Consider the following 22,719-nt stretch of genomic DNA (forward strand, 5'->3'; position numbering starts at 1 on the left):
TGTGATTGATTAGCATGGCTATGGTTCTCTCTGTTCTCTGTGAGACATCTCATGTGCCTGTCTTGTGTGCTGCCTGGATGCTTTCTGTCCCCCTCTGTCCCATTGGACATGGCCCACTGGTGGCACTGAGATGATTGTGAGACAAAGCCAGCTCAGAGGAGGACACAGAGGGAGTGGTGGCGTGGGAACAGGCATGTGCACCTGCCCCTTGTTTTGGTTGTAAACAAACCCAGGAATCCCGCCGAGAGGTCCTTGAGAGGGCAGAGAGAGAGACGGACACCGAGACATAGGGAGGAGACCCATAGAATGCCCCTCTGTCAGAGTAATTAACTAACGGGACTTGGTGTGTCACTGGGACTTAATGAGTTAATGAGACTTGTCAGTCAGTCTGCCTGTCTGGGGGACTCAGTGGCCCCTGGCCCCAGTGCGCCTGGGAGAGGGCTGATTCTGAACAGCAGGAAATGAAGGAGACAGTGACACAGACCACAACAGCTAACAAAAAGCAATCTCCCTTTCCCTCTGAGCGATGTAATGTAGGAGAAAAGTAACACAAAGAGAGCTGAAATTACAAGCCCTATTTGTCTGAGCCCTTCATCTAAGGATGCTCCATACAGAACATGGCTGCCAGAGGACCACATGGCCAAAGGGAAGTATGTTTCACCCATTCTCTGCACCACCTGCCCTCCACCTGTTTTCACAGTCTGCATTACTGTATGTTTCCTTGGCTGTGTTTACACAGGCAGACCAATTATGATCTTTTGACCAATCAGATTAGCTTTGAAAAAGATCTGATATGAATAGATCTGATGTGATTGGTCAAAAGACCAAACAGTGTGTGTGTGTGTGTGAGGGGGGGGGGGGGGGGGGGGGGGGGGGTCCTAATTGGGCTGCCTTTGTAAAGCCTATGTGTCTGACTGCTATGATGTGAGTTTGTGCCCAATGTGGAGCCAGCTTGGTCTTCCTGTTAGTTCCACACAGGAAATATATCCCCACTGGGCACACACTTGTTGAATAAATGTTGTTTCCATGTAATTTCAAGGAAATTACGTTGAACCAACATGGAATAGATGTTGAATTGATGCCTGTGCCCAGTGGGTCTCCTTCAGCTGACACTTTCTCACTCAGCATCTATCACATCCATGGTTCTTCACTGTGTTTTATGGTGGGGGAAAAAACATCCAAGTAAAGGTTTGATACAATTGTACAATCCTGTGGAATATTAGACACTGATCTATCTATCAGTTCCATCAATCTATCCAGTGGGCCCTGTCACACATCTGGCTCCCAAAACAACAGCATCTGGGGAGGAAAGCAATTGCAACCAGCTAATTCCATTCATGACTGTGGTCCCCAGACATGCGCTGATAATTAACAGAGAACTGTTTACAGATAAATCATCTGATACCGTTCCACAGATTAGCTGATTCTCTCTCTCTTCCGTCACATTTTTTATCCACCCCTCTTTCTCTCTGCCTCACTCTTCTCTCATTAGGCTCAATCAGTAGTAGCCAATGAGGATAACCAGAATGTTCTGAGTGTGCTCGGTCGGACACATTATGGCTGCATTTACACAGCCAATTATTGGCAAAAGATCTTATCTGATTGGTCAAAAGACCGATTAGTGGCAAAAGATCAGAAATGAGCTGCCTGTGTAAACGCAGCAAGCCTTAGATGGAATGTGGATGTGTACCCCCAAAAGCAGCAAGTGCTCAGTAAGCTTGTGTCCAGCTAATTAACGTCCCAGTGCTAATGCCAGTGTCTGTTCAGGTTAGGGACTGCAATCTCATGGTTCATCTCCAGGCTGAAGGCTTAAGTTTCCTTTTGCAGTCCAGGTTCAGATTTACAGTGGCAGTAAGTCTGTTTATCATAAGCAATACTAATTCGATTAGGAATCAGGTGGACTTTCTGGACAAGAATTTGGACTCCAGATTTGTCTATAATGTTTAGACTGGAGAGCAAGGTGATACGTCGGGGAATTTAAACGAATAGTTCAGATATCTTCATAGGTCAAAAGTGATCTTAAAGTCAAGCTGAGTCAATATTCCACCATCTGTTGTGTAAACCCCAACTGATGTATTAGGGCCATCGAATTCCAGTTCAGTAGACGATGATTCTGAGATGAACTTTCTCTTTAGCATTTGTCTATCCTGAAATATCTTTGCTTTGATTTAGTCATCAGATAAACCCTTTCCAGACGTGAACACTGTGTGGATTCATTCCTATCACTCTAGTAGTCATACTAAGTATTTTATTTCTACCAGTTTACCTCAGAAACAGTTTCCTGAGTTGAGCGTCTTTGAAGTGGACAACACCTGGAACAGGGTCTATTCTTTATCTGTTTATATTAAGAAACGTTTGTGGAAAGTATCCTACATGAATTATCTTGTTTGTGAAAGCTACAGTGTCATTGTTAAGTCCATATGCCTAGTAACAGCATGCAGATGGCCTGAACAATTATACAAAACCTACGGTCTGAAACGGACATCCTTGTTTATACGGACCAAGGTTAATGTTACAGTAACACTTAAGGCCATCATATAATAACATTGGTTTTCTGTGTTTAAAGATAAGCCTAAAAAGCGCCTGGAATGTGCCAGCCATTGTGTCCAATGTATCTTGTTGTTAGCAGTTGTGGACACAATTGGGATTTCACTTAGTCGTTGTAAGAGTGGCCACGGCCTTCAGTGAGTGAGTGATCTAATCATGTACTGTGGTCTGTGGAGTGTGTGAATGTGAAGCTGTGCAGTCGGGTCCCTTCCGCCTATTGTGCAGACCAACGTTTGTGTTTGAGTCCTATTCTTTTGACCTGAAACTTGACTGCTCTCAGAGGTCAAAGCCTACGGCGCCAAGCTCAAAGCATGCATTAAGCTCTTAACGGTCTTAATTACGAACGCTCTGATGTCTGTTCTCATACTGGAAGTTCACTTGGCATGGGATGCTAAATGAACAGAGCGAGGACAATAACGGTTCTCACAGCCAATATCATTTCTTTAGAATTAGGACAGCTGACGTCCAACTTGCTCCGGTCTGTGTGTAAAGTCAAGCGGATTGATAGGGAAGATGCACATGAATGGTGTGTACTAACTCTTCCCTGTTTATCAATATACAAATGCACACTATCCCAAATACAGGTGTTGAGGAGGCAACCAAACCCAATCAAGCTGGCAGGAATTCCACTAGGTTTGCCATGCTTAGTTGGTACTAGAAGCAACTTAAGCTGATGTTGCTAAGGAGCAGGCTGGGTTTGGATCGCCTGGATCTGTGATGGAACAATAAGGCGCAGCAGAGCTGTGGGCACAACCCCTCCAAGGGAACTTTAATCTGCTAATCCACTCTGTTTTCATGTGGTTGTAGCATTTGTCAACCCACTGCCTTTTTTACTTGACATGGGTCAGGAATGGCTGGCCACTATGCACACAGGGGTCCTGCCCCATAATCAAAGACCCCTCTGAGTGTAAGTCTACAGTAATGGAGGGTACTGCCCCCCCACCGCTGTCAAAGGCTGCATTCCTCCACTAATGAGCCCACCCCCTCCCTCCTCTCCACCCCTCTCTCTCCCCTCACCAGCCTGCAGGGTCTGGCCTCCATAAACATCCTCACTCCCAGAGACCATTCAGTCACTGGATATTTGTGCACAGTTGTGTGGATGCTCTCTTTTGGTTTACTCTTTACTCACATTGGCAAGAAGACTTGCTCTCCATAGATATTTGCCCCGATCTACAGTTTACGTGCCCAGTGTGGATTTGGTGAAGGACAGGACTGACGATTCTTCCAGAAATACCTTGATTGAGTGCATAGTTGAGATATTTATCCTGTCTTGATACAATGTGGCAAAGTAAGGGCTCAGACAGACAGAGACACATTTCATTTCAAAGAGATAGAGACAGACAGAGATTATTTAATGAAGAATCTCGTGCTGCATTCTTGCGCTGCTGTAGGGGAGAGTGGAGTAAATTGAGTCAAAGGGGTAAGATGAGTCACCCTTTCTTCTAGGAAACCATTCACATAATTTATAATTGACCAAATATTTAGGAAGAGGTCATCATTTCATAGAGTCTGTGAAGGAAGAAACCACATGGATAAAGTGGTAAGCAAGTTAGGTCCAAAACACAGATTTTCACCAAGTCAAATTAATTTAGTGTGTTAGATGTTTCATGATGCTTGTATCTTAACCAAAGTAGATACTTTTAAGATTGTTCTATACATCAGTTGGGGTCTCTATAAGCTTCAATATGAGGTCCTAAATCTAGCATGAAGTGCATCCTTGTAGCTGTGTGAGCTAATAGTCAAAATGTTTGCCTTGGTGTAAGTTGAGCCAGTGGTTGAGCCAATGGCAAGTTGAGCAAATATAAGTGTTTTCTTCTCAGGGTCAATGCAAGGTATTATCGCTGGGATTTGAGGTAACATGACCTGGCCTATGTTAAAAGTTGTAACACTGTGCGCTGAGAAGCAAGTTCAGGGAGTGAGTGTTTTAATAAAATAAACAGAACATGATACAGAACATGATACAAAACAAGAAACACGAACAGAACACAGACATGAAACTGAAACAGAAACAATAACACCTGGGGAAGGAACCAAAGGGAGTGACTATATAGGGAAGGTAATCAGGGAGGTGATGGAGTCCAGGTGAGTCTGAAGACGTGCAGGTGCGCGTAATAATGGTGACAGGTGTGCGCCATAACAAGCAGCCTGGTGACCTAGAGGCCGGAGAAGGAGCACACGTGACAAAAGTGTTTTTAAAAAATACAGTGTTTTTTAATTGTTAAAATATGCTTACAATTATTAAAATTGTATAAAGCAATTATGCTTGTGTTGAATTGTGTTTGGGAAATAAAGATGACATGTTTGTAAAAAGTTAGTGGTAATATTTCATTCAGTATAGAAATTTGTAGGCGGCTTAATTTACTCCATACCAGGGGTAAGTGGTGCCAAGAGACCACTTTATTTGGACAAGCGATGTTTTCAAAAGTGTAATGTTTTCATGAATTTTGATTATTTTCAGAGATACACACCATCCTGGAATATATTTGAAGTTTTGGAATGGCCTAGTCGAAGTCCAGTCCTAATCCCATTTGAGATGTTGTGACAGGACTTGAAACGAGCAGTTCATGCTTGAAAACCCACAAATGTTACCGAGTTAAAGTAGTTCTGCATGCAAGAGTTGGCCAAAATTCCTCCAAAGCGAAGTGAGAGATTGATCAACTACAGGAAGCATTTGGTTGCAGTCATTGCTGCTAAAAGTGGCACAACCAGTTATTGAGTGTAAGGGGGCAATTACTTTTTCACACAGGGGAATTGGGTGTTGCATAACTTTGTTAATTAAATAAATAAAATAAGTATAAATTGTTTTATTTGTAAACTCAGGTTCCCTTGATCTAATATTAGGTTTTGGTTAAAGATCTGATAACATTAATTTAAAAAAATATATGCAAAAATACAGAAATCAGAAGGGGGGCAAGCTCTTTTTCACGGCACTGTATGTAGATATCTTTGTCAGAAAGAACGCTATATTTCCCTTAATGGAGTGATGCTGAATGTAAAAACCACTCAACTTACCCCGCTCTCCCCTAAGTGGTACCACATGTGGGCCTACCTCAGGGTTTATAGAGATCCCTAAATCTCATTGGAGGAAGATGACAGGTTAACCCTGGACAGAAGGTCTGAGAGGGAGCTGGGCCCCAGAAGGTACTGGAAGACGAGCTTAGCATCAGTAGAGTACAGCGACCGCCTGGCCTCTACATCAAATCAAAGTTTATTTGTCACATGCTTCGTAAACAACAGGTGTAGACTAACAGTGAAATGCTTACTTACACAACAATGCAGGGAGAGAAAAAAAGAGATAGAATAGAAAAATAATAACACAATAAATAAATACACAATGAGTAACGATAACTTGGCTATATACACTGAGTGTACAAAACACCTACTCTTTCCATGACATAGAATGACCAGGTGAATCCAGGTGAAAGCTATGATCCCTTATTGATGTCACCTGTTAAGTCCACTGCAATCAGTGTAGATGAAGGGGAGGAGACAGGTTAAAGAAGGATTCTGAAGCCTTGAGACAATTGAGTCATGGATTGTGTATGTGTGTCATTCAGAGGGTGAATAGGCAAGACAAAAGATTTGTGTCTTTGAACGGGGTATGGTAGTAGGTGCCAAGTGCACCGGTTTGAATGTGCCAAGAACGGCAATGCTCCTGGGTTTTTCACTCTCAACAGTTTCCTGTGTGTGTCAAGAACGGTTCACCACCCAAAGACATCCAGCCAACTTGACACAGCTGTGGGAAGAATTGGCGTCAACAAGGGCCAGCCTCCCTGTGGAACGCTTTTGACACCTTGTAGAGTCCATGCCCTGATGAATTGAGGCTGCGTTGATGGCAAACACGACAGTGTTTGTGTGTGTGGACCATGATAATTCCTTAGTGATGTGGACAACGAGGAACTTGAAGCTCTCTATCTGCTCCACTATAGCCCCGATTATGTGGATGAGGGCGTGCTCGGCCTTCCATTTCCTGTGGTCCACGATCAGCTCCTTTGACTTGCTGACGTTTAGGGAGAGGTTGTTGTCCTGGCACCACACTACCAAGTCTCTGACCTCCTCCCTGTAGACTGTCTCATCATCGTCGGTGATCAGGCCTACCACCGTCACATCGTCGGCAAACTTAACGATGGTGTTGCAGTTGTGCGCAGCCACTCAGTCATGAGTGAACAGGGAGTACAGGAGGGGACTAAGCACTCACCCCTGAGGGGAACCCATGTTGAGGGTCAGCGTGGCGGATGTGTTGCTGCCCACCCTCACCACCTGGAGGCTGCCCGTCAGGAAGTCCAGGATCCAGTTGCAGAGGGAGGTGTTTAATCACAGGATCTTTAGTTTAGTGATGAGTTTGGAGGGCACTATGGTGTTGAACGCTGAGCTGTATGCACACTATTCTCATGTACAGTGGGGAGACCAAGTATTTGTTACACTGCCAATTTTGCAGGTTTTCCTACTTACAAAGTATGTAGAGGTCTGTCATTTTTATCATAGGTACACTTCAACTGTGAGAGACGGAATCTAAAACAAAAATCCAGAAAATCACATTGTATGATTTTTAAGTAATTAATTTGCATTTTACTGCATGACATAAGTATTTGATACATCAGAAAAGCAGAACTTAATATTTGGTACAAAAACCTTTGTTTGCAATTACAGAGATCATACGTTTCCTGTAGTTCTTGACCAGGTTTGCACACACTGCAGCAGGGATTTTGGCCCACTCCTCCATACAGACCTTCTCCAGATCCTTCAGGTTCCGGGGCTGTCGCTGGGAAATACGGACTTTCAGCTCCCTCCAAAGATTTTCTATTGGGTTCAGGTCTGGAGACTGGCTAGGCCACTCCAGGACCTTGAGATGCTTCTTACGGAGCCACTCCTTAGTTGCCCTGGCTGTGTGTTTCGGGTCGTTGTCATGCTGGAAGACCCAGCCACGACCCATCTTCAATGCTCTTACTGAGGGAAGGAGGTTGTTGGCCAAGATCTCGCGATACATGGCCCCATCCATCCTCCCCTCAATATGGTGCAGTCGTCCTGTCCCCTTTGCAGAAAAGCATCCCCAAAGAATGATGTTTCCACCTCCATGCTTCACAGTTGGGATGGTGTTCTTGGGGTTGTACTCATCCTTCTTCTTCCTCCAAACACGGCGAGTGGAGTTTAGACCAAAAAGCTCTATTTTTGTCTCATCAGACCACATGACCTTCTCCCATTCCTCCTCTGGATCATCCAGATGGTCATTGGCAAACTTCAGACAGGCCTGGACATGCGCTGGCTTGAGCAGGGGGACCTTGCGTGCGCTGCAGGATTTTAATCCATGACGGCGTAGTGTGTTACTAATGGTTTTCTTTGAGACTGTGGTCCCAGCTCTCTTCAGGTCATTGACCAGGTCCTGCCGTGTAGTTCTGGGCTGATCTCTAACCTTCCTCATGATCATTGAAGAAAAACCGGTAGTGTATCAAATACTTGTTCTCCCCACTGTAGGTGTTGCTTTTGTCCAGGAAAGAGCAGTGTCGAGTGCAATAGAGATTGTGTCATCTGTGGACTTGTTGGGGCGGTATATGAATTGGAGTGGGACCAGGGTGTCTGGGATGATGGTGTTGATGTGAGCCATGACCAGCCTTTCAAAGCATTTCATGGGTACAGATGTGAGTGCTACAGGGCGATAATCATTTACACAGGTTATCTTGGCATTCTTGGGCACAGCGACTATGGTGGTCTGCTTGAAACATGTAGCTATTACAGACTGGGGCAGGGAGAGGCTGAACATTTCAGTGAAGACACTTGCCAGCTGGTCAGAGCATGCGCTGAGTAAGTGTCCTGGTAATCCGTCTGGCCCTGCAGCCTTGTGAATGTTAATCTGTTTAAGGTCTTACTCACATTGGCTACGGAGATCGTGAACAGCTGGTGCTCTCATGCATGATTCAGTGTTGCTAGCCTCGAGGCAAGCATAGAAGGTATTTCAATTGTCTGGTAGGCTTACATCATTGGACATCTTGCGGTTGGGTTTCCCTTTGTAATCTGTAATAGTTTGCAAGCCCTGCCACATCCAATAAGCATCAGATCCTGTGGAGTAAGATTTGATCTTGGTCCTGTATTTACGCTTTGCCTGTTTGAAGGTTTCTTCGGAGGGCACAGCGGGATTTCTTATAAGCGTCGGGATTAGTGTCCCGCTCCTTGAAAGTTGGCAGCTCTAGCCTTTAGCTCGGATGCTCGGATGTGCGGATGTTGCCTGTAATCCATGGCTTCTGGCTGGGGTATGTACATACGGTCACTGTGGGGACGACATTATCGATGCACTTATTGATGAAGATGGTGACTGATGTGGTAAACTTCTCAATGCCATCGGATGAATTCCGGAACATATACCAGTCTGTGCTAGGGAAGGAAACAGTCCTGTAGCTTATCATCTGCTTCATCGGACCACTTCCGTATTGAGCGTGTCACTGGTACTCCCTATTGAAATTTTTGCTTGTAAACAGGAATCAGGAGGATAGAGTTATGGTCAGATTTGCCAAATGGAGGTTGAGGGAGAGCTTTGTACGTGTCTATGTGTGTGGAGTAAAGGTGATCTAGAGTTGTTTTGCCTCTAGCTGCACAGGTGACATGCTGGTAGAAATTAGGTAAAATGGATTTCAGTTTTCCTGCATTAGTCACCGGCCACTGCGACTGGGAGACCCATGAGGCGGTGCACAATTGGCACAGCTTCGTCCGGGTTTGGACGGCTGGGATGTCCTTGTCCCATTGCGCTCTAGTGACTCCTTGTGGTGGCCCAGCCATGCACGCACGCTGACTTCGGTCGCCAGTTGTACGGTGTTTCCTTCAACACATTGGTGTGTCTGGCTTCCGGATTAAGCAAGCAGTGTGTCAAGAAGTAGTGCGGCTTGCCAGGGTCATGTTTCGGAGGACGCATGGTTCTCGTCTTTCTCCTCTCCCGGGTCCATACGGGAGTTGCAGCAATGGGACAAGACTGTAACTACCAATTGTATATCATGAAATGAGATAGGAAAAAGGGGTAAAAAGTACCAAAAAAGTAATTAATTAATAAAATAAAGTCACCGGCCACTGGGAGCGCCACCTCTGGGTGAGCATTTTCTTGTTTACTTATGGCACTATACAGCTCGTTAAGTGTAGTCTTAGTGCCAGCATTGGTTTGTGGGAGTAAATAGACAGCTACAAAAAATATAGATGAAAACTCTCTTGGTAAATAGTATGGTCTGTGATTGCCTCCTGTAGCTGAGGGACGGGAACCATGTCCAGTTCACGCATCTCAGGAATACTTTAGTCAACCACTCCTACACCACTCTATTTAAAACCGGTGTAATCGGTCCATTTCATCCCTTCTCTTCAACTCTGTCTCTCTTGTCAGATCTTTGGGGAGACAGAGCCGGTGCGGATGACATCGGAGGGCTCAGACTGTCGATGTAAGTGCATCATGAGGCCACTGAGCAAGGATGCGTGCCAGCATCTGAGGAGCGGAAAAGCACGGGTGGAGGACTTCTACACGGTGGAGACCGTCAGCTCTGGATCGGACTGCAAGTGTTCCTGCACAGCCCCTCCCTCCTCCCTCAACCCCTGCGAGAATGAGTGGAAGATGGAGAAGCTGAAGAAACAGGCCCCAGAGCTTCTCAAGGTGACGGGAGGTGCAGCAGTAACAGACACTAACTGTAACTTGGTGGCAAAATAACCTTATAACTGTAAATGTTAGCAGTAAAATCAGGTAATTGACTGTGTAAAGACAGTGACAGAGACCCTGATTACATGTGTGTTGTTTGATCCTGAAGATACAGTATACGTAACCATGGGAGAAGCAGAAAGAGGATATCCCTGTAATTGTTCAAATGAAAGCTTTAAGGTGTCCCAGGTTGTTACACAGACAGTTCACTATGACATCACTGGATTGTCTGTCTGATATCCATCTGCTAATAACATCTCAGCACCTCTGAGGACCTTCATATCTGAAGCACACATTCCTTTTTCACTGGCAGTGAGAGGAGAGGAGGCACGCTATGTAGCATTTGAACAGAACAACCAGAACCAGATGTGTGATCTGACTGGATTTAGGCCTTCTGCACTCTTTTAAAGTCCTTACTACTGTGTCTGTACAGTGTCTGTTCCAGGTGCATAGGAGTAAAAAAAAATGTTTTTAAAAAGAACACTGGAAGAGATGGAGACCCGCTCACTGTCCAAAACTGAGGCTTGAATGAAAAATAAACATGTTTATTAGAACATCACTGTGCCCCAAAAAAATGATAGTGCAAGAAATTGCATAAAGGAAAGGTGAAAACAAAACAAACGTTTCGGCCCCAGGCCATCCTCAGTGGATTTAGACTTAGCCATAGATTAAGCCTGGTTGTTGTTTCGTGTTAATACTCTCCTCTGTGCTGTGGGTGTACAGCTCCATTCCATGGTGGACCTACTGGAGGGGACGCTGTACAGTCTGGACCTCATGAAGGTTCACTCCTACATCAATAAGGTGGTCTCCCAGATGAACACACTAGAGGAGGTAAGCACTAAAAAACAGTGTCCTGGTATAGTGGAACAAGTACCACAATAACTAGGACATAAAACAAAAACCAGGGTACACTAGGTTTGCATGCCTTCCTCCATACTGTGTTTGAGTGTATTTGGGATCTTTCCAACGGTTCTAAGCTGTTAAAGCTGTCTATGGTCCTTTATGGAGACAGAGCTGATTAAATGGTTTGTGATTGGATACTAGTAACCCCCCCTAAACTGCATGGCTACAGTAACCCTACAGTTATTCACTTCTCTAACAGGAAAATATGTACTAGAATGGGGAGAGTGATTTGTGTGACTGGCTCCGCCAGAGTACGAGTCACACAAAGTAACGTTTTTATAATCTATTTACAAAAGGGTTCCTTTTTGGTTAGAGTTATTTGCACATTTGTACAATGGACTGGTCTGATTCTTAGAACACGTCTGTTTCCCCAGACAATCAAGACCAACCTGACTCGGGACAATGAGTTTGTAAGGGACAGCATGATCACTCTGACAAACCAGTTTAAGAGGTATGAGAACTACTCCAACATCATGATGAGCATCAAGAAGGAGATCTCCAGCCTGGGGCTGCAGCTACTGCAGAAAGACCAAACAGAGACCAAAGCTCAGGTAAGTGTGTCTCAAACAAATACACACACACACAAAAGCTTTCTCACAAATTACACATCAAACACACACAAACGTTCACATGCCCACAGACGCACCGTAAATCACAGGCTTGAATGTTAATGTTTACAGGTCACCAATGATGAGAAAACCAAAGAGACCGTAAAAAAACCTAACAAAAAGTCCCCTGCATCCAAACCCCCTCCCAAGCCGCCCAAGGAAAAGGTTGTAAAACCCAAGAAAGAGAGCACCAAACCTGGGAAGCCCATCAAGCCTGACCCCACAGCCAAGGCCAAGGTGGCAGGGCACCAGCCGGGGGTAGTGAGGGGCATCACATACTACAAAGCAGCCAAGGTGGATGGGGACGGGCATGTCACAGGCGGTAAAGGTGAGAGAAAAGGGGCCGATACAGGGGGAGAGTTTGACCACTCTCTCTCCCAGCCCAGTGTGTATGGAGCCCCCTCACCCCTTAAGACAACATTAGAATGTGACTTCAGCTGAGTTAGCTGCGCTCAGCCAGCCTGTAGGAGATCATTTATATGCTGTTCTAATGTGCTCAGACCCTATTGTGATTGTTATAAACTAAACCAATTCAAATGTAAGTTATACTCTTTTTTGGGGAGGGGGGGGTCTTCATTACATAATGCAGGATCTGCATTGCACCAGACTGATCTGGAGTCCCATAGAGCGGCACACAATTGGCCCAGCGTCGTCCGGGTTAGGGGAGGGTTTGGCCGGGGTAGGCCATCATTATAAAATAAGAATTTGTTCTTAACTGACATGCCTAGCTAAATAAAAAAATGAATACAAAAATATTTCAGATTCCCAACGGAGACAGATATTGTACATTCTATTTCTGTATAGAGCAAGCCATTTAGATTTGAATGAAAGATGATGTTCTTGCATAAGTGTAATTAAAGAGTGTAAATCTTCTTGCTACATGTATACTCTTGGCAGCTCTGCCAGAGGAAGTAAAACAGTGAATCCTTCATCTTGTAGATCACCAGATCCTCAGTACAAGACTTATCTTGCTGTTGTTTTTTAACAAAGCATGGCTTGGGCCATTGGAGGATCAAATTGCTTGTGTGCATTCAGCGAGCAGGAAATCCATTTTTTTGTATTGACATAATACATCGAGCTAATGGAATGCTGTTTCAATAACATTGCCACATCCATGACATGCCCCAGCTTCACGCCTAGCACAATTTGTGGGAGAACCTCATCACTGTGCAGATGAAAGCTGACAACTTTTCCTGACTCCTTCAAATCCTATTTAAGTTTACAAAAAGGAAGAAGGACCAAGGCACTCTTCATATAATTAATAAAAATGCCTTTATTTGTATAGCATGTTCAATGGAACAAAGATTTTAAAACTCTGAAGCGTTTCGGCAAACTGTGAACATTCCCAGAACATTAGCTAAGATTCCCATTAATCTCTAGTTAGAGTTTTATCTAACATTAGTATGATAACGTCCCCAAAACTTTTTTTAATGTAATAAATATCTTTGGTTCTCCTAACATTCACAAAAATGTTGTGCACAACACCACAGAACATTCTCCAAAAGTTCTCATTAGATTCCCAGGTAATATAATAACACAATGTACAAGTAACGTTTCCCAGCAAACCAAAATTGGTTCTGTGAAAGTTCCCAGAACGTTGTTTAGGTTGTGGCTAGCCTCTGCCGAGTCCCCAACAACTGGAGATTCTGGTTTTCAGGGGAAATGGAAAGAGAGCCTTCCGCTTTTGGACATTAACAAGGCGACACGCCATCTTAAAACCTTTTACTGCAGTGGCTTAAATCAGGGTCACACAGTGTTTCTTGGTAGTCTTAAACAAATCTACTTTGAAACAAAAGTATACACCTGTCAAGAGAATTTTCAATCCACAATGATAATCATTAACAATCAATAGCTTTGACTAATCCCCGAGGTTTGTAAAACCATGGGTATACTAATAATTAGGCAAAGACTCAGCTTATGCAAAAGGCTAGTACAGTTTATTCAGAGAACATTCTAAAGTCAAGAATACAAAAACATCCATTTTATAGCTGCGCACATACTTCCACACAAACAGTAAGTGAGTTTTATCCTTCTCCACAGTTCTCACCACTGTGTATCACTACCCAGCCGACAGTTCCATTCCCCCGAGATTAGGGAGACCTTGAGAAGTACTCCCTGTCCTCTCCCAAGTCTCTAAGAGGCCTAGCCAGGTTGGCTCCGAAGCTACGCCTTGCTCAGACAGTCTGTGTTTTTCCACTAGACAGATACATTGTTTAACCTAATCCTGACTAAAACTACACACATCATCAGATTATAATTTTATGATTCTAATCAATGTCATACAATTATAAGGTTTCAGAGTGGAATTATTTCATCTTTATCTTTCAACATTTAAATTATTTTATCAACACCTCACACACATGGTTGCCAAAATACAAAATATGCTCAGTTGTGATGACATTCATACAATGTTTAAGTTAGGTTGCACAGGACATTCCCTTAATTTTACAAGAATATTCTTGTGATATTCACAAAGGTTGCACAGAACATTCCCACAATGTTGCATAATGTTCCACAATTTCCAAATAAGTCTGTTTTTATGACATTCATAGTATATTTGTTTTAGGTTTAACATAATATTCCATTGACTGAATATACAGTACCAGTCAAAAGTTTGGACACACCCACTCATACAATGGTTTTTCTTTATTGTAGAATAATAGTGAAGACATTGAGAGAATGTCAAGCGTGTGCAAAGCTGTCAAGGCAAAGGGTGGCTACTCTGAAGAATCCCAAATATAAAATATATTTTGATTTGTTGAACACTTTTTTTTGGTTACTACATGATTCCATATGTGTTGATGTCGTCTATTATGCTACAATGTAGAAAATAGTAAAAATAAAGAAAAACCCTGGACTGAGTAGGTGTGCCCAGACTTTTGACTAGCATTCTACAGTTGACCTTGTCTTAGAGGTCCTCAGAACATGTTATATTTAAGTTTTACCTAATATTACCACTACATTCTCAGCATGCAAATGTGTAGCTCCTTAAAGCAGATTGGAATACATCCCAGTATGTTTCTCTACGGATTTCATGGCAATTTGCATTTGAGGACTGTATTGTAGGCCTACTACAGTGTGTAGGCCACACAGCATTTTAGTTTAGAGCACATTGGAACAGCCTTCAATCATACAGTACAAACACAACTATATCTTTACACTTCATACACTGAAAATATGCACATGTGGCGTTTGAACCAGCAATGTTTGGTTCCCAAGTCAGGTTTTTTATCTTCTGCTACACCAGAGAAGCTCTCTTACGCCTTCTTTTCTCAGTGTGGCAGTATGGTCAATCAGGAATTCCATTCTTCCTTTTTAGCCTTCTTACACATAACTAACCCAGGGATATACCCGATAACTGAGTTATTCACCATCACGTCACCCATCCTTTTCATATACGGCATACTGCTGGGCCCATATTTACAATGTATCCAAAATTATTGAGGACTAATCTAGGATCAGTTTTGCTTTTCAGATCATGAAAAATAAGAGAGGGGGGACCATGTCAAGCGACTCAAAGTAGGAATTATATTGGGTGTTTAAAAAAAAGTTTAACAGTCCATTTTTACACAATGTTTTATTTTTAGAGTTAGTCTAAATTCTGCATTTCTGGCTAGATTAAAAAATCTGGATGAAATAAATACACTCTACTAAAAGAGAGGATGTATCTGAGCCTCAATTCCACAGTTTTCCTCAAAAGAAACATGGTTAACTTCTCTGGGATAGGTGGGATGGTAGCGTCGGTAGCGAAAAAATGTAGCGCGCCAAATTCAAATATATTACTATAAAAATCAATCTTTCATGAAATCACACATGAAAGACACCAAATTAAAGCTACACGTGTTGTGAATCCAGCCAACATGTCTGATTTCAAAAAGGATTTACGGGGAAAGCACACCAAACAATTATGTTAGCTCAGTACATAGCCACAGAAAAACACAGCCATTTTCCCAGCAAAAGATAGTAGTCACAAAAAGCAGAAATAGAGAAAATTAATCACTAACCTTTGATAATCTTCATCAGATGACACTCATAGGACATCATGTTCAACAATACATTTATGTTTTGTTCGATAATGTGCATATTTATATCCACAAATCTTGGTTTACATTGGCGCCATGTTCAGAAATGCTTCCAAAATATCCAGAGTAATTGCAGAGAGCCTCGTCAAATAACAGAAATACTCATCATAAACTTTGATGAAAGATACATGTTTTACACAGAATTAAAGATACACTTGTTCTTAATGCAACCGCTGTGTCCGTTTTTTTTTTTTTTACTTTACGTAAAAAGCACACCATGCAATAATCTGAGACGGCGCTCAGATTTAACAACATTTCTCCGCCATGTTGGAGTCAACAGAAATACGAAATTACATCATAAATATTCCCTTACCTTTGATTATATTCATCAGAATGCACTGCCAGGAATCCTAGTTCCACAATAAATCGTTGTTTTGTTCGATAATGTCCATTACTTATGTCCAATTAGATACTTTTGCTAGCATGTGTAGTACATGTGTCCAAACGCTCGCGCAGATGCAGGCAAACGTCGGACAAAAACTTCAAAAAGTTATTTTCCAAGTCGAATAAACTGGTCAAACTTAGTAGAGAATCAATCTTCAGGATGTTGTTATCATTTATATCCAACAAGGTTCCAACCGGAGAATTATTTTCAGTCTCTATAAGTAATGGAACGCATGGCGATATCATGAGGAATGCCCGTGACCAAAAACTGGCAATCTGCCAGACCACTGACTCAAACACCTCCCATCCGGTCCCACATCACAGTATAGGCTTCATTCAGCATTCTACAGACTGCTGACATCTAGTGGAAGGCGTAGGAAGTGCAAACAGATCCATATATTACAGGGAATTGAATAGGCGGTGAGTTTAACAATGACCAGTCTCAGAATTCTCACTTCCTGTTTGGATTTTTTCTCAGGTTTTTTCCTGCCATATGAGTTCTGTTATACTCAGACATCATTCAAACAGTTTTAGAAACTTCAGAGTGTTTTATATCAATAGTAATAATAACATGTATATTTTGAGGCAGTTCATTATGGGCACGCAATTCATCCAAAAGTGAAAATGATGCCCCCTATATCAAAGAAGTTAAAGAACATATGGGATTGAACCTGCAATCCTCAAATCAGCAACCAAATCATTAATCCTCTGTGCCACCAGGAGATAACCCTGCAAGGACACAGTTTTTTCACTCTAATATGGTCAATCCGGAAACAGAACAAAATGTTTGAGTTATTAAAATATTCCCATCCTCTTCATATGCTGTGTACTTGTAACACTGTAACGCGATTTCAGTCTTGGAAGAGTGTTTTCTGACCGATTCTGCATTTGGTTAATGATGTTTGTCCTCCATGAGACACTGTAGACACGGAAGCTTATTTCACTTACTCAAAATCCCCAAAATTAATCTAAGATAACTCAAGAAATCTGTCATTCATTTAAAAAAATTGCAGATTATGTTTTAGTTGCGCAATTTTACATCTACAGTGCATTCGGAAAGTACTCAGACCCCTTCACTTTTTCCACATTTTGTTACATTACAGCCTTATTCTAAAATTGATTCAATTTGATTACATTTTGATTATATTTTTCACCCTCATAAAATCTACACACAATACCCCATAATGATAAAGCGAAAACAGGTTTTTAGAAATTTTGGCAAATGTATTAAAAATTAAAAACATAAATACCTTATTTACATAAGTATTCAGACCCTTTGCTATGAGACTCGAAATTGAGCTCAGGTGCATTCTGTTTCCATTGACTATCTTGAGATGTTGCTTCAACTTGATTGGAGTCCACCTGTGGTAAATTCAATTGATTGGACAAGATTTGGAAGGGCATACACCTGTCTATATAAGGTCCCAGAGTTGACAGTGCATGTCAGAATAAAAACCAAGCCACGAGGTCGAAGGAATTTTCCGAAGAGCTCTGAGACATTATCGTGCCGAGACACAGATCTGGCGAAGGGTACCAACATAAATTCTGCAGCATTGAAGGGCCCCAATATCACAGTGGCCTCAATCATTCTTAAATGGAAGAAGTTTGGAACCACCAAGACTCTTCCTTGAGCTGGCTGCCCGGCCAAACTGAGCAATCGGGGGAGAAGGGCCTTGGCCAGGGAAGTGACCAAGAACCCGATGGTCACTCTGACGAAGCTCCAGAGTTTCTCTGTGGAGATGGGAGAACCTTCCAGAAGGACAACCATCTCTGCAGAACTCCACCAATCAGGCTTTTAGGGTAGAGTGGCCAGGCGGAAGCCACTCCTCAGTAAAATGACAGCCCGCTTGGAGTTTGCCAAAAGGCACCTAAGGGACTCTAAGTACCATGAGGAACAAGATTATATGGTCTGATGAAACCAAGATTGAACTCTGGCCTGAATGGCAAGCATCACATCTGGAGGAAACCAGGCACCGCTCATCACCTGGCCAAAACCATCCCTACGTTGAAGCATGGTGGTGGCAGTATCATGTTGTGGGGATGTTTTTCAGCGGCAAGGACTGGGAGACTAGTCAAGATCGAGAGAAAGATTAACGGAGCGAAGTACAGAGAGTTCATTGATGAAAACCTGCTCCAGAGCGCTCAAGACTTCAGACTGGGGGCGAAGACTCACCTTCCAACATGACAACGACCCTAAGCACACAGCCAAGACAACGCAGGAGTGGCTTCGGGACAAGTCCCTGAGTGTCCTTGAGTGGCCCAGCCAGAGCCCGGTCTTGAACCCGATCGAACATCTCTGGAGAGACCTGAAAATAGATGTGCAGCAACACTCCCCATCCAACCTGACAGAGCTTGAGAGGTTCTGCAGAGAAATACAAAATACAGGTGTGCCAAGCTTGTAGTGTCATACCCAAGAAGACTCGAGGGTGTAATCGCTGCCAAAGGTGCTTCAACAGAGTACTGAGCTTAGACCAGATGTTCTGTCAACATTCTGACACCATTATAGGAATGTCTTGTGCAACCTAAATTAAACATTGTATGAATGTCATCACACTTTTGTGTTTTGGGAACCTCTAAAGAACTCAGAAGGGCTTTTTTGGTTAACACTCTTGCAACGTCAAAGGTTTTGTGCACCCAGATAGAAACATTATCTGAATGTCAGCCTAACTGGACGGTTGAAGTGTTTTCGAAATCTCTTGTTATTTGCCCACAATGTTCCTACAACCTAAAGACACATTCTGGGAACATTTAAAGAACAGATTAAATGTGTTCTAGGAACGTTCTAGTAACATCAGGCGAATGTTTTATACAAACATTTTATAGTCATCAGCACGACTGGACATTTTTTTTGTGTCATGAGAACATTCGCTACAACCTAACGAATGTTCTGGGAAACCATTTTGGTTTGCTGGGTAACTCTAGTTCAATGGATAGGTATGCTAGGTTTGCTCAAGGTTCAGATGCACATATGCTGTTAGATCATGTGTTCTGCCATGCCTAGCCGTTTAGCCATACTTTGGTGAGTCCAGCCACCTTTGTCAATCCAGTGAAGCGAATCAGTTTACTTTCCATAATCTCTCACAAAGAACAGGAGGGCCTTGTGAATTGCATCTAGGTGAATTGCATCTATTAGATACAAGACAATGTGGCTTTTTCTTCACCACAACAATACCTGTGATTTTGACTCTAGAGACCCACAGCACATTCTCTTATCTATGCCTGCCTCCTGATTCCTAAGGCTTTCCCTGACTCTCTATCTTGCTGTTAAGCCTTTAACAGATACATGTGGTCAGGTAGTGTGCACGGCTGGCACTATGAGGTTCAGAGAGCGAGTGTTGTGCAGATGCGCTGCTTATGTAGCAGGGAGAGGCGTTTTATCTCACATGTGTCTAGCAGCACAGGAAGTGAGAGTAGGCTAGGCTAGAACAGGATAGGACAGGATAGGATTAACTTTAATGTTCCAATGGGAAAATTGTCTTAGACACACAGTACTGCTGTATACACAATAAACACTGTACATTACACACTCAACATAATACATACATTGCACTTTACTCTTAGCATGATACACTTCTCATATAGCCACATACATAATACTTTGCATATTCCCTTATTCTGTCAGTGGCGTACTAACACACTTTACTTATTTGCTGTTTAGGTATTTGATGGACATGGGAATGAAGGAGTGCTTATACCTGTTCAGCTTACACATGAGGACCCTATAACGTTTACTTGAGGGGAGGAGCGGATATTCAGAGTATAGTACATGGGAGGGGTCTGAAATAATTTTTCCCGCTTGTCTGTTAACGGTCTGTTCAGAAATAGTGTTGCTTCACACCCATGACCTTCATGGTAGTTTGTATCAGGCGGGAAATTTGGGATTTCAGTTAGACTGATACATTTCCAGTAATATGAGTAACAGAGGCGAGCAGACTCAGCCTGGCCCTCTCCTCCTGGTACTGTCCTCTGTTCTGCTATTCTCTCTCCATGGCCAAGGATAAGAAAATGTCATGTGAGGGCTGTGGAATTCTGAATCCAAACAGACAGAGGCAGAGGCAGCAGGACTCACTTGGTTACAGAGGAGGGGACAGAGAAAGTGAGAGGAAGCTGGCATGCTCTGTGTGCTGCATAACTAATGCATTCCCCTTTGATGTGGCCCCGGGAAATCTCTGGTACTGTACAGTGTCTGTCTCTCTGACAGAGGTCTCAAAAGCAGCTCATACAGGGTCTGTGGCTCTGAGGCCCTATTTGACTAATTTAGCCAGTTAATTCTAATGAAAACTCGTGAAGACAAGGCCCCTCCAGAGTTTGATTTTGAGTAACTAAATTCCATGGCCTGCTTGCCAATACTTCATCCCTTTATCCTCAGACAACGCTGCCAAGACTCAAACCGTCCAACACGTCAAAGAGACACACTCGGAGGACGGAGGCGCTGAAATCATCTTGGAAACCATAAAGGGAACCACAGCTGAGTCGACAACTTCCACAGAAACTGCTGTCACTACCACGACAACAATGGCAGCAACAACAACAACAGCCAGTACCACAATGCCATCTACTACCACTACCACCACCACCACCAGTGCAGCAGGAGTAGAGAGGCTAGACAGACCAGCTCCCACCATCATGCTCTTCCTGGACAACTCAGACAACAACAGCCGGCCAATCCTACACAGAGCAGGTAGCCTGACCAACACAATACCCTACTGTACACTACACTACACCCTATATCAACTGAATGTGCTCATTTACAGCAATACTGACAGTCAATGCTATGACTCTGTTCAGTTCAGTAACAGATAAGCATGTAACGTTTAGCTGCCAGAATGTGTGACTGTGAAATTGGATGATTGGAAACTCATGCAGGCCATCATTTATCCAGTTTGTCTGGTAGTTTTTGTGTTGACTGTTTTGAGCTGTACTTGGCAGGGAAGATCCTAGACTGTGAGGGGACCCTGGCGTCTATCGAGCTCCCAGAGAAGCAGCACAGCTATGGGCGAAATGAGGGAGCCTGGATGAAGGATCCTCTGGCAAAGGACTCTAAGATCTACGTCACTAACTATTACTATGGCAACAACCTGGTGGAGTTCCGAAACCTGGACAACTTCAAGCAAGGTGGGCATGGCATAGAGAGATACATATTATAGACCAGGGTTCCCCAACTAGCAGCCTGGGTATTTATTTGAATTGTTGGACATAAGACTGTAAAAACACCAGCAAATTGATCCAAGTGATTTTAATTTTGGAAATCTGTTACAAAGTATTCTCATGCAAAATAGAGAGATACAGTTGAAGTCAGAAGTTTACATACACCTTAGCCAAATACATTTAAACTCAGTTTTTCACAATTCCTAACATTTAATCCTAGTAAAACTTCACTGTCTTAGGCCAGTTAGGATCACCACTTTATTTTAAGAATGTGAAATGTCAGAATAATAGTAGAGAGAATGATTTATTTCAGCTTGTCTTTCTTTCATCACATTCCCAGTGGGTCAGATGTTACATACACTCAATTAGTATTTGGTAGCATTGCCTTTAAATTGTTTAACTTGGGTCAAGTGTTTCGGGTAGCCTTCCACAAGCTTCCCACAATAAGTTGGGTGAATTTTATCCCATTCCTCCTGACAGAGCTCGTGTAACCGAGTCAGGTTTGTAGGCCTCCTTGCTCACACACACTTTGTCAGTTCTGCCCACAAATGTTCTATAGGATTGAGGTCAGGGCTTTGTGATGGCCACTCAAATACCTTGACTTTGTTGTCCTTAAGCCATTTTGCCACAACTTTGGAAGTATGCTTGGGGTCATTGTCCATTTGGAAGACCTATTTGCGACCAAGCTTTAACTTCCTGACTGATGCTCCCTCCCTCCCCTCAGACTGTCCATCAGATGCAGGCCATCAGTCCAGTAAAAACAATAAGCAAATAATTATGCCTCACAGGTAATACAACAAATGATCTATTACCAGTGTTATCATACGCCTAACATTTTTTAAATATAATTTTTAAATGGTCTGAGAAGAACAACATTGGCAGGACAATTCAAGCGTAGCCAATATGCAGTGATAATGTATTGGGCCTATAGCCTACTGCACAAACCTAATTGCAACAGAACTGTTTTTAATTGGTTAGTGTTGCATAGACTTAAGTTTTTTAAGTCCTTTTTTGTCTGAGTGGTAGATCTGGCATGCATTTTGACTCAAAGTGATCTTGACTCAGAAAAGGTTGGTGACCACTGCCCTACAGTGACCCATGAAATGTAGTGAGTATACACTATAGAAGCTTGAGACTCAAACTCGTAGGTTTTAGTTGTCATACTGTGCTTTTCATTCCACACACAAAGTTCCTAAAACAGCTGGGTGGGAAAAATCCACCCCTTCTTGTACTAGTAATTGGAGAGAGAAATAGGATTACTCCTCTTAACTGACTGGGTAAAATGATCTTTCTCACAGGACTAGCCTGGTTGATTTAGAGGTGTTAGGACAATGTTTTTTGAAACTCACTAACATCTTGCTAAGCGTACAGAGATTTTGCTCTG

General features: G+C 42.9%; 1 protein-coding gene across 1 annotated transcript in view; it reads left to right on the forward strand.

Annotated features, from left to right (window-relative positions):
- Window positions 1-22,719, forward strand: part of LOC129826138 (olfactomedin-like protein 2A) — a 28,443-nt gene that overhangs the window by 2,561 nt on the left and 3,163 nt on the right. Inside the window, exons 2-7 of the mRNA XM_055886496.1 lie at window positions 9,905-10,168; window positions 10,934-11,041; window positions 11,488-11,664; window positions 11,794-12,049; window positions 20,557-20,868; window positions 21,117-21,302. Of these exons, the coding sequence (XP_055742471.1) occupies window positions 9,905-10,168; window positions 10,934-11,041; window positions 11,488-11,664; window positions 11,794-12,049; window positions 20,557-20,868; window positions 21,117-21,302 (1,303 nt within the window). The remainder of the gene's footprint in view (window positions 1-9,904; window positions 10,169-10,933; window positions 11,042-11,487; window positions 11,665-11,793; window positions 12,050-20,556; window positions 20,869-21,116; window positions 21,303-22,719) is intronic.

The sequence above is a fragment of the Salvelinus fontinalis genome, chromosome 28 (assembly GCF_029448725.1).
Source record: "Salvelinus fontinalis isolate EN_2023a chromosome 28, ASM2944872v1, whole genome shotgun sequence".
Classification (NCBI taxonomy): domain Eukaryota; kingdom Metazoa; phylum Chordata; class Actinopteri; order Salmoniformes; family Salmonidae; genus Salvelinus; species Salvelinus fontinalis.